Source organism: Natrix helvetica, assembly GCF_964273705.1.
Source record: "Natrix helvetica genome assembly, chromosome: 13".
In the NCBI taxonomy this organism is placed as follows: domain Eukaryota; kingdom Metazoa; phylum Chordata; class Lepidosauria; order Squamata; family Natricidae; genus Natrix; species Natrix helvetica.
Window position 1 is genome coordinate 8,353,534 of NC_138557.1, and position 12,500 is coordinate 8,366,033.

Consider the following 12,500-nt stretch of genomic DNA (forward strand, 5'->3'; position numbering starts at 1 on the left):
TCTCTCCCTCCCTCCTTCCTTTTTTCCTTCCCTCTAATTTTTCCTGCCTGCCTGCCTGCCTGCCTGCCACGACATTTTACTGAAGGCTGACTCTGTAAACCACTTAAATAGGATGGAAAGCACTGTAAAGCGATATATAAGTCTAAGTACTATTGCTACTGCTACAGGAACTGGGCATGGCTAGTCTAGTGAAGAGAAGGACCAGGGGAGACAGGAGAGCAGTCTTCCAATATTTGAGGGGCTGCCACAGAGAGGAAGGGGGTCAAGCTGTTTTCCAAGGCACCTGAAGGCCAGACAAGGAATAATGGATTAAAACTGATCAAGGAGAGATTCAACCTGGAAATAAGGAGGAACAGTGAGAAATTGCTGAAATAGCTCGAGGTGTTCCAGAGTTATGCTGGAACACACACACACACACACACACACACACACACACACACACACAGAGCCTATATACATACATACACACACACACACACACACACGAGTGTGTGTGTTGCATTTGTGCTGATAAATAAATAACGCAAATGTAACAAGGCAACATTAAAAAAAATGGCTTTCTGCCTGGATGGCTCCTAGGGTGAGCCGATAGACAGAAAAGGGAAGCAGTATGCTCCCTCTCATATTTGGGCATACCAGGGGTTGTGACACAATACATACATACATACATACACACACATACACACACACACAAAATTACTTTGGTTTTACACACACACTGAGCTTTTATATATATATATGTATGTATGTATGTATGTATTGTATGTATGTATGTATATGTTTGTATGTGTATGTATGTATGTATATATATATGTATATATATAATCTGTGTGTGTGTGTGTGTATGTGTGTGTGTGTGTGTGTGTGTATTTGTGTTACAACCCCTGGTATGCCCAAATATGGGAGATAACTCACCACTCCCCCTTTCTGTCTATCGGCTCACTACAGGAGACAATCCAGGCAGAAAACCATTTTTTTTTAATGTTGCCTTTTTATATTGTGTGGTATTTGTACTGATAAATCAATAAATACCAGGGGTTGTAACACAAATACATACTTATTTCCCTGGCTCAGCTGATAAGGAGGAGAGCCTGTGGCTTAGTGGGTAATACATCGGCCTAATATGTAATACAGCCCAGGTTCGAATCCCAGTAAGGGTATGGCTAGCTGATAAAAGCTAAATAGCTTGAAATAGATCTATACTAGTCTCCCTTTATTTATTTATCAGCACAAATACCACACACACACACACACACACACACACACACACACTTAATTAATTACTTTGGTTTTACTTCCCTGACTACTGTGCTTTAGATTTGCATTTAAAAAACTGCTGAACGGCCACCTGCATGCCCATTTAGGAAAAGAAAAGGAAAAAAAAGCACATCTGTAAATAGTTTTTTTCCCATTGCTATATCTTATTTTGTTGTGTTGCACAACATAGGAGCACAAGTTAATTAAGCTCCGCAGACAGGGTGCATATCTCGTAAACTGAAACTTCTCCAGTCCTTGTTTGACATCTGATAATTTTCCAGCCACTTAATCGTAGCTAACACTTGTTGCGAGCTTTAGTTTACAGCTCTATAAACTAGGAACTTTCTTTTCCTTTCCTTTCTTTTCTTTTCTTTTAAAAAAGTGAATTGTTGTCCCAAAAGGCTTAATTATGTACCCATTACCAACACTCTGTGGTTGGAATACAAAACATGCTAGCCTCCACCAGTACAAGTTGGTACATGGAGTAAAATAGAGAGAGGACTGTCTGCTTTTTAATAGAATTGTGAAATGAGTTTACGCAGGCCTGAATCTGGAGAACAATGCAGCAGGGAAAAAAAAATCCAATGAAACAATGAAGAAAGAGCAACAAAAGAGACGCAAAAATTAGATTCTTAAATCTGGACAAATTGCCGTTCTGTAAGTAGAAGGGACGTGGTGGCTCAGTGGCTAAGATGCTGAGCTTGTCGATCAGAAAGGTCGGCAGTTCAGTGGTTCGAATCCCTAGCGCCGCAAAACGGAGTGAGCTCCTGTTACTTGTCCCAGCTTCTGCCAACCTAGCAGTTCGAAAGCACGTAAAAAATGCAAGTAGAAAAATAAGGACCACCTTTGGTGGGAAGGGAAGAGTGTTCCGTGCACCTTTGGCATTTAGTCGTTCCTTTCTCCAGTTTGTGGCTGCAATGAAGACTTCAAAGAAGCTAGAACACCATGGTCTTCACTAGTTTTGCTGCCAAAAGGAAAATGAAAAGTAAAATTGGTGGTTATTTTTATATATTTTCTGTCTTCTGAATTCATAGCAAACACGTGCTCTGCACTGATTAGTTTCCATCCGCTGCTTCTTCTTCTTCTTCTTCTTCTTCTTCTTCTTCTTCTTCTTCTTCTTCTTCTTCTTCTTCTTCTTCTTCTTCTTCTTCTTCTTCTTCTTCTTCTTCTTCTTCTTCTTCTTCTTCTTCTTCTCCCCCTCCTCCTCCTCCTCCTCCTTCTGTTTTCACGTGCTTTAGAGAACCAAGCAAGTGAAGCCCTCTCTGTCCCTCAGGATCAAATATCAGTTGAAAAAATTGAGACAATCACCTAAAGCTAGGATGAAAATGTAGAAAACTGTCTCTGTTGCCCCATCATAAGCATCTCAAGTGTTGCAGCCCAGATTTGATACTCCTAGAAAATACAGCCTGTGTTTTTCAGCCTCAAAGATACAAAAATCCATCCCCATGGCCAACCTCTCATTATGTTTTTTGGAAAGGCAGGTCATGAATAAAATCATTGTACATAGAGTACAACTTGATCAGCAGTACAAGTTTTCTCCCTCTTTGTTAACTGGACTTTGCTTTCTGTTGAGCTAAGGGCAACAGACTTCATAGGTCATTCAGTTTGGCTCTCCAACAATTCCTAGCCCCTTCCCACATATCTGCTTGGGCTGTTGATTCAATGGACCCAATAACAGGGCTGGCCCTTCTCACATTTGTGTTGGGAAGGATGTGTTGTGGCCTGCCAATGGCCGGTGGCAGCAGAGTCAGCAGAGTCAGACAGTGAGGATGTTGGGGAGGATGTTGGGGAGGAACATGGGCAAGTCCTGGAGGCTGGAGAAGGTTCGGATGAGGGCTCTGTGTCAGAGGCAGAGAGGGGGCTGAGGCTGTCTGGCAATAATCAGCTGCCTTCGGAGCTAAACAGCAGTGAGGCAGAGGAACAGCTGGAGCCTGTTCCCAGTGTGCGCATGCACAGAGTTGCCAGAAGAAAAGAACAACTCAGAAATCAGGGTAGACTTGGAAGGAAGGTCACAGGTGGACGGTGAATGACTCCTCCCATAGGAAATAAAAGAGGAGAGAAAGGGGAGGGGGCTTTTTCAGGGAACAATTCGTTCATTCATTCATTAGATTCGTTTCAGGAGTGTGAAGATCTGTCCATGAATCTCAGAGACTCTGTGCCCAGTCTTTCCTTGCACAGCACCTCATTTGGGAAAACATTTACATGGCAGCTTTCCAAGATAGATAAGGTCTGTGGCCATAAATATTCCTTTGAAAGACTGTTTGCCAGGCCTTTGCTGAAGGTGAAAGAGAGGAACTCACATTCTTTTAATAAAAGAGGTTTTGTCGGGACCAGGACTCTGCCTCGTGCTTTTTGGGGAAGCCTAGGTCAGGGCAAGATGATCTCACTGAAAGGATAATTTCTAATCAGATCCAAGGGTCAAGTGGTTTTGGAATTCTTCTGGAAGGTATAACTCATTTTCTGGAAGAATTGAACTCGGGAACACGGCTTCAATTGGCGTCCCATCCTTGAAAATCACTAGCGATTTGAAGGGGAAAGAAATTAGGTCACGGAAGAACGGCAAACGAAGAGCAGCGATGGTTACGGAAGGGTATACCAAATCCTTCCATTTATCTTGGACTTCTGAATAGACTATGAGTGTTAGTTCCGCTCTGTACATTTTGTGCTCCTGGTGTAGTCCGAAGCGTTTATTCCACACTGCGTGGGTTCCCTGCTAGAGGGGAAAAAACTGCCCGGTGTTTATTTTGAAAACAGAATCTCTGCTCCTTGGAGTTTCTGGATAATGTGATTTGTCTAGGATGAAGGAATAAATAGTTTATTTTAATCCCTTGAATACAGACGTGCCATATAAACAGAGCCCGGGTTTTTCTCACAAAGGAATTGCGGTTTATGATCCGTTTAGGAGGACTGGAATTTGCCAGCTGTGGTCAGGGAAACACAGAGAAGATGGAAAATTTCACACCTTGTGGGGACAATGTCAGGCGAATCCTGGATGTGTCTCAACCAGGCCTCGTTCCTTTCTCCAGATTGTGGCTGCAATGAAGACCTCAAGCTTAGAAGCTAGAACACCACGGTCTTCACTAGTTTTGCTGCCAAAAGGAAAATGAAAAATAAAATTAGTGGTTATTTCTATATATTTTCTGTCTTCTGAATTCATAGCAAGCACGTGCTCTGCACTGATTAGTTTTCATCCATTGCTGCTGCTGCTTCTTCTTCTTCTTCTTCTTCTTCTTCTTCTTCTTCTTCTTCTTCTTCTTCTTCTTCTTCTTCTTCTTCTTCTTCTTCTTCTTCTTCTTCTCCTCCTCCTCCTCCTCCTCCTCCTCCTCCTCCTCCTCCTCCTCCTCCTCCTCCTTCTTCTTCTTCCTGTCTGTCTTCAGGTGCTTTAGAGAACTAAGCAAGTGAAGCTTAGTTGGGATCATGGAGCATGCCCTCTCTGCTGTACCTCGCGTTTATTTTATTTTGTTTATTTTATTTAGTTTGTCAAACATGTACAAGATGACAGGTATAAATATAAACAAGGACATGAATGAAAGAAATGAATACAAATAAATGGGGACAGTAGGACAGGGACAGAAGGTACACTGGTGCGCTTATGCACGCCTCCTTTATGGACCTCTTAGGAATGGGGTGAAGTCCACGGTAGACAGTTTGAGGTTGAAGCTGTGGGGGGTTGGAGGATGTAACAACGGAGTCAGGGAGAGCATTCCAGGCGTTGACCCCTCTGTTGCTGAAGTCATATTTTTTGCAATCGAGTTTGGAGCGGTTTACCTTGAGTTTGTATCGATTGTTTGCCCGTGTATTATTGTGGTTGAAGCTGAAGTAGTCGTTGACAGATAGGACATTGTATCAGACAATTTTGTCTACAGATGCAATCTTTAATTCACTGGGAAGATAACCTGGGTCAAATAGTTTAGTATTATTGTGTGGAAAGCTGTTAAATATTGGGATGAGGTGAGGAAGATTAGAAAGCCTGAAAGGTGACCCTCAAGTGATCAAATCAGTGGAACAACATGCTCCAACACTGGCGTTTTTAAATAAGAGATTGGATAACTATTTGTCTGAAAGGGTATAGGGTTTCCTACCTAAGCAGGGGGTTGGACTAGAAGACCTCCAAGGTCCCTTCCAACTCTATTACTCCTATTCTATTCTATTCTATTCTATTCTATTCTATTCTATTCTATTCTATTCTATTCTATTCTAAATGTTGGCAGCCTACAATGTCTAAGCCTTTTGGTTTTATTTTAGATAAGGTAATTCACAGGAGCATCTCGAATCTGTCTCAAACGTTTTGGGTAGAATGCATCTTGCATTTAAGTAAATAAGATTATTGTTAATACCACTTTATAATGCCTTGGTAAGGCCACACTTGGAATACTGCATTCAGTTTTGGTCGCCACAATGTAAAGAAGAGGTTGAGACTCTAGAAAGAGTGCAGAGAAGAGCAACCAAGAGGATTAGGGGACTGGAGGCTAAAACATAGGAAGAACGGTTGCAGGAACTGGGTATGTCTAGTTTAATAGAAAGAAGGACTAGGGGAGACATGATAGCAGTGTTCCAATATCTCAGGGGCTGCCCCAAAGGAGAGGGAGTCAAACTATTCTCCAAGGCACCTGAGGGTAGAACAAGAAGCAATGGGTGGAAACTAATCAAGGAGAGAATCAACCTAGAACTAAGGAGAAATTTCCTGACAGTTAGAACAATTAATCAGTGGAAGAACTTGCCTCCTGAAGTTGTAAATGCTCCAACACTGGAAGTTTTTAAGAAGATGCTAGATAACCATTTGTCCGAAGTGTTGCAGGGTTTCCTGCCTAATCAGGGTGTTGGACTACAAGACTTCTAAGGTCCCTTCCAACTCTGTTACTCTATTCTATTCATTATGTTTACAATATGTTGAGTTTTGTGGGTTTGCTTGTGTGTACGTGTGTGTGTGTTTACAATTTGAAATAAGTAATTAATTTGCATGTTTGCTAGGAGCTATAAAGGTTTTGGAGATTGCTAATCAAGAACTCTTTTGGAGACCCGAGTGAGGTAACATATGATTCTCTATGCAATATATCCAACAAAGTTATATAAATTCAAAAAATTCTTCCTTTGGAAAGTGATGCTAGAAGGAAAAATCACTGGCACCCAGCCAGGATTGTCATTCTTTTATTACAAATTTGTCATATTTAGTCATTCCATCTTCGCCCCAAACAGATGGCAGGAAACCTTAAGGACAGACAACCGTTTGGCAGTTCGTTCGTTCTGTCCTTGAGTGCAGCCGTGATGATTAACTCAACATATTTCCAACAACTCTAATACTGACTTTAAACATGTATTTAGGCTGACATGCCACTCGTGTCATGCCTGACTCTGACAGCTTACGGATCTTAACAACTGGTCATCAGAGTAAAGATAGAACTGAACCGTATGAATGGAACAACTGAATAAAATTGTAGCATCCCACACGCCAAAGAACGACTGTAGCATCATTTGCATTGGGAAAGGCTAATTAAGTCCTTCAAATAGTGCAGGGATAGGCTCTGGTTTGCTCATGGTCCCGCATGCGCAAAGCAAGATGGTGTCACCTATGGCACCACCTGGAGAACCAGTTCAGGGGCGTGGCAAGCCTGGGTTGCCGCTGGTTCCAGTGACCCAGGCCGCCAAACCACTCCTGGTTCCGAACTGGTAGGAACCCACCACTGAAACAGGGTTATCAAGAGGACAACACTGGACAAGAAAGGCTGGTGAGATGTTTGTGGAACTCTGAGACCAGTTATTGCGAGCCGTTTAAAGCCGGGTGAATGAAGAATGCTTGGACTCATCATGATTTAACTATTAGGGTCATCGAAAGGTGGGCCTGCAAGAAAAGAGATGCCTTCTATTTTAGTTCACTTGCTTATGGGCTATTGCTGTCTTTTAGGAGATGAGAGACTCCCAACCTAGAAGCAGGGGTGGGCCTCAAAATTTTTAGCAAGGGGTTTTATGCCCGCTTGCTGGGTGGACATGGCCAGGGTGGGCGTGGCCCAGTGGTGGGTTACGACTGGTACGCTCCGATAAGGATGTGCCGGTGCCTGCCTGGAGCACCAGGTGCCGTTCTAGTACTGTGCTCTGGAGGGCCCACCCGCCTGCCCGCCCGTGCTCCTTACTGGTATTTGAGGTTTTCGGGGCTTCCGTGTACGGAGCATATGGTACCTGCGTGATGCTCCGCTGAGCAGCTGGAGCATCGCGGAGGCGTTACGGAGCATCGTGGGCGGTAAGTACGTGGTGGACGCCCGGCCCCATTGCACCGTACCAGTTGCACCGGGATCCGGAATCCACCACTGGTGTGGCCTAGTTGGCCTCCTGCACCATGGCAGGGGTGTTGCCCTCCCCGGGCTCCAGAGGCTTTCCTCAAGATTCCGGGATGCCTTGCCGAATGTCTGGTAGGCCTGTTTGTTGCCCTCCTTGATCCCCTATATGTGCCCTGCACTTACCTGCATCCAAAACGGGCCATGTGGGGACTCCTGGGAGGGGAGGAGCAGGTGGGTGGGGCCAGCCAGGCATGGGATTTGGGGGTTCTCCGAACTGCATAGAATCTTAGCTAGAGGTTTTCCCGAACCCCTGCAAACCCCCAGCAGCCCACCTCTGCACTAGAACGAAGGAGAAACTTCCTGACAGTGAGAGCAATGAATCAGGGGAAACAGCTTGTGTATGTGTATGTGTGTGTGTGTGGTTACTCCATCACTGGAGGCTTTTAGGAAGAAACCGGACAGCCATTTGTTGGGAGTGGTATAGGGTTTCCTGCTTGAGGGAAGGGGGGTTGGATTGGAAGACTTCCAAGGTCCCTCCCAACTTTGTTATTCGGTTATGTTATTCTGTTATTCTTTCTATGATCATGTGTATCCATCCTATCAAGCCAATGAAAGTCCTGAATGATATAGGATCTTCTACCATGGACAGGGAATTTGACTAAAAGACCTCTAAAGTCCCTTCCGACCCTCTTATTCTATGTTCTCCATACCCTTAAAGTGCACTTGAAGCCCATTCTTTATATTTGGCACTCACTAAGTTTATGCCAAAGTCATTCTTTGAGGTGGAAAGGGTTGTGCAGAAATTTGAGAGTAGGATCTGCTTCCCCATGGTAATACACTGTGTTGAATCAGCCAGATTGCTGTTGTGTTTAATGATTCCTTTTGTGGATGAGAAGGTTGGGTGTTTGCGCATTCCAGAAGATGTGAAGCCATCTTCTAAGATCTCTCAGTCCTTATTCCATTTGGATTCTTATTGAAGCTTTTGTCATCACATTGTCTATCTGAAGCAAGGTGTATTTGCAGTTGTGATGGTCATTGTGATTTTTTTTGATGCCAGCACAAGAGACATCTGTATCCTACAAGCTGTATCCAAACAGCTATCACCAACCAAATTGTAGTCGATATATATAAAAGCAAAATACCACTCATGCATCATCACAAAATCTCCAGAACTGTAAAGCCTACAAACTTGAAATTTGGCACGTATGTTCCTCTTGGCTTCTAGGTGCTCTCTAAGAAAGGATTTTTTTCAAAATGACCACCAAATCATTACTATTTCTTATTATTATTAACATGCTCTGATGCTAAGGAGTTAGATGTTCTACTCCCCCTCCCCATCTGAAAAGAATTCTGTTCCAACTGCCACTTGGGCGTGGGTGTTGCCAGCGCATGATTCATCTGGCCTGTGGGCTGGGAGTTTAGACATTCTACTCCTCCTCCTCCCCACCTGAAAAATGCTCTGATGCTAAGGAGTGAGCATGAGGGATATAGGAGAGGATCAATGGGGCCAGGCTGAGGGAGAGTAGGGGGATAGGAGAGGAGAGGCCTCTGCGGAGCCAGCCTGAAGGAGAGAAGGGGAGAGGAGAGGCCAATCATAACTACTCATTAATTTTCAAGCTGTAAGTGTTGATTTATCAAGCCCGATCACATAGTTTCATAGCAGAGCACAGGTATCCAGGTAGTATTTAATATAACACAAGGGTAAGCCATTGGGGAAAAAAAATAACAAGGAAAGAATCACACTGTATTCACTGTATTTAATGAATGTCCACTACATGTCAATGAAATCATGTTTAGTTTTGGGTGGGCTCTGTTCATTTGGAAAGCTGAGGTCCACTCAACTCTGCCTCACCATTCCAGAGTCCATTATGGGTCTTGGCTCTGAAAAAAGTGGTACATCCTTGATTTAGCTCACTGTTTCTCAGCCTTGGTAACTTTAAGATCTGTGGACTCGGCTAGCTGGGGAATTCTGGGAGTTGAAGTCCACACATCTTCGAGGTTACCAAGTTTGAGAAGCACTGAGATCATGAAGGAAAGTTCAAGAGCCAGCAAGCTAAGGTAAAGGTAAAAGTTCCCCTCGCACATATGTGCTAGTTGTTCCCGACTCTAGGGGGCGGGTGCTGATCTCCGTTTCAAAGCCAAAGAGCCAACATGGTCTGAAGATGTCTCCGTGGTCAAAGGTGCACAGGTGCACAGAATGCTGTTACTTTCCCACCAAAGGTGGTTCCTATTTTTCTACTTGCATTTTTTACGTGCTTTCGAACTGCCAGGTTGGCAGAAGCTGGGACAAGTAACGGGAGCTCACTCCATTACGCGCCACTAGGGATTCGAACTGCTGAACTGCCGACCTTTCGATCGACAAGCTCAGCGCCTCAGCCACTAAGAACACTGCAATTCTGGGATTCCCGCTTTCGTTTTTCACGAACCAAAGAAGGGACTCAACTTTCCCTGCCCAGAAACTGTTGAAGTTCTGTTACAGAAAACATGGTAAGATCCATCTGTAGGTGGATTTGCCTTGTCCTCCATTCCCAGCAGAGGCAATCAACAGTCGTGCTTCAAATAGCATCACGAGCTGAGCTGCTGGTGCCACAGCAGATCTGTTTAAGGTGCCCCCAGGGCTCTTTCTTCTGTTGATGGGTAATGGGTATGAGTGTGTGTGTGTGAGGGCTGTCACCAACTAAGGCTTGCCAGAGTGTCTTTTTACTAGCACACCGTGTTCTACCCGTTGCAACCTGGTGCCAAAAACCTTCCGTTTGGAATGAAAGAGCATTGAGACTGAAGCATTGTTGGGAGAACCAGAACTAAATGAGGCAGAAAACGGTCCTGATTAGCAGAAGCCTTCTTCATTTTAGGGCATAATTTAGAGCAGGGCAAGCAGAAGGTAGAGAGGGGAGTGCCATTTTGCCACAGTTATTGTTAAGAGTTGGGAACCACGAAAGGTAGTCCATTTTCTAGGTTAGCCACAGAGTTCTCCATCTGTGCTTCAATACATCCCTGGAATTTGGAAGATACAGAGAGATGGGGAGATATAGAGTAGTAAACGAGGACCAGTAGTAGACCAGAAGACAATGGCGGTGATAGACACAGCAGACAGCAACATCGGGAAGAAGGAATATGAGAAACCGAAGAAGTAGGGACTAAAGGAGGAACTAGAGAAGATGTGGCAAGGGATGGCCAAAGTGATCCCACTGATGGTAGGAGCACTAGGGATTCAGACTCCTCAGCTGGGAGAGGAGCTACAATAGATCCCAGGAGCAACATCAGAGCTCTGTTCAGAAAAGTGCAGAGCTAGCAAGGACTAAGTCACTGTGCAGAATCCTCCAACTTGCAGGCCTCTGACGGAGGACCTGAGATTGAGAAAGACACAGGTCACGTTTAAGAGTGAGAAGGGAAATTAGATAGATAGAAAGAAAGATAGATAGAAAGAAAGAAAGAAAGAAAGAAAGAAAGAAAGAAAGAAAGAAAGAAAGAAAGAAAGAAAGAAAGAAAGAAGGGTGGGTGGGTGGGTGGGTGGGTGGGTGGGTGGGTGGGTGGGTGGATGAGGGGGTGGTGGATGGATGGATATGATAAAAGGTAGATAGCTAGATATAGATGATGATAGATTGATAGAAAGGTGATAGATGATAGAGAGGTGATAGATGGTAGCTAGAGATGATAGGTAGATAGTTAGATAGATGGATGGGTGGGTGGGTGGATGAGGGGTGGGTGGGTGAGTGGACAGGTGGGTGGGTAGATGGATGGATATAATAAAAGGCAGATAGCTAGATATAGATGATGATAGCTAGCTAGATGATAGATCGATAGATCGATAGAGAGGTGATAGACGGTAGCTAGAGATGATAGATGATAGATAGATAGATAGATAGATAGATAGATAGATAGATAGATAGATGGATAGATGATGTAGATTGATATAGATAGACAGACACAGATAGATAGATGATACTGTAGGTAGAGATGATAGACAGGCACATTTAGTTATAGACAAATAGATGATAGATAGATAGATAGATAGATAGATAGATAGATAGATAGATAGATAGATAGATCTCAGAATCAGAGAGACGGGGTAATCTGTCTGCCTATACAGTATCTATCTATCTATCTATCTATCTATCTATCTATCTATCTATCTATCTATCTATCTATCTATCTATCTATCTATCATCTATCTATCTATCTATCTATCTATCTATCTATCTATCTATCTATCTATCTATCTATCATCTAAGCTTTCTTCTTCCATATTCCTTTAATGGACTGGTCCAGAAGACCTTTTCCTTCACTTTGCTCCTTGTTAAAGGTTTGTCCTTACCATGTTATTCTTAATAAACATTAAAACAAACAAACAAACAAAAAAAAACCCAAACCTCTCTGTGCTCAAAGACACATCCATCTCGCCCCACCCCCACCCCTCACCGCCCTCTCCCCCCAAAAAAGAACCTTTGTCAAAATATACACTATACAGAGGTGCACCCACCCATTCATAGGTTATGTATATGTACAGAGTCTTTCGGAAGAGTCTGTGGAGCGGAGTGCACAAGCAACCCACAGGCACAAGGGGAAGGAGGTGTGCATATAACAGACGTGGGCTCGAACCAATCACGGTTTCAAACACTTCCCCCTTTTCTCCCGCCTCTGCAGTTTCCGGAGGCGCCGCGTCCAGGCATCCCGCCATTGGATCACCAAGCTGTTCTTGTCGGCCATTAGTCCTGGCCGGTCACTGGGGTTTTCACTGATCCCCATAACTAAGTACTTCTTGCTAATTTGGATCTTGGGACATTTGCAAGCCAGGTCTTTCATGTGGATCCATAAGAAGTTATCGCCCCGTTTCACACGTTCGTCCCGACACTTGTAGACCGAGAGGATGTTGACGGTGAACTTGGCCCAGTTGGCTACTGTCTCCATGTCTAAAACGTTGACTTGGACAACTGAAGGGAGAAAGAGAAGTCGAGACAAATGTCAGTGCCA

General features: G+C 43.9%; 1 protein-coding gene across 2 annotated transcripts in view; it reads right to left on the minus strand.

Moving 5' to 3' along the window:
• Window positions 1-11,373: 11,373 nt before the first annotated feature.
• NTN3 (netrin 3) overlaps window positions 11,374-12,500 on the minus strand; it is a 105,837-nt gene continuing 104,710 nt past the window's right edge. For both annotated transcript variants that reach the window (XM_081965915.1, XM_081965914.1), the window contains exon 7: window positions 11,374-12,460. In XM_081965915.1, the coding sequence (XP_081822041.1) occupies window positions 12,132-12,460 (329 nt within the window). In that variant the 3' untranslated portion in view covers window positions 11,374-12,131. The remainder of the gene's footprint in view (window positions 12,461-12,500) is intronic.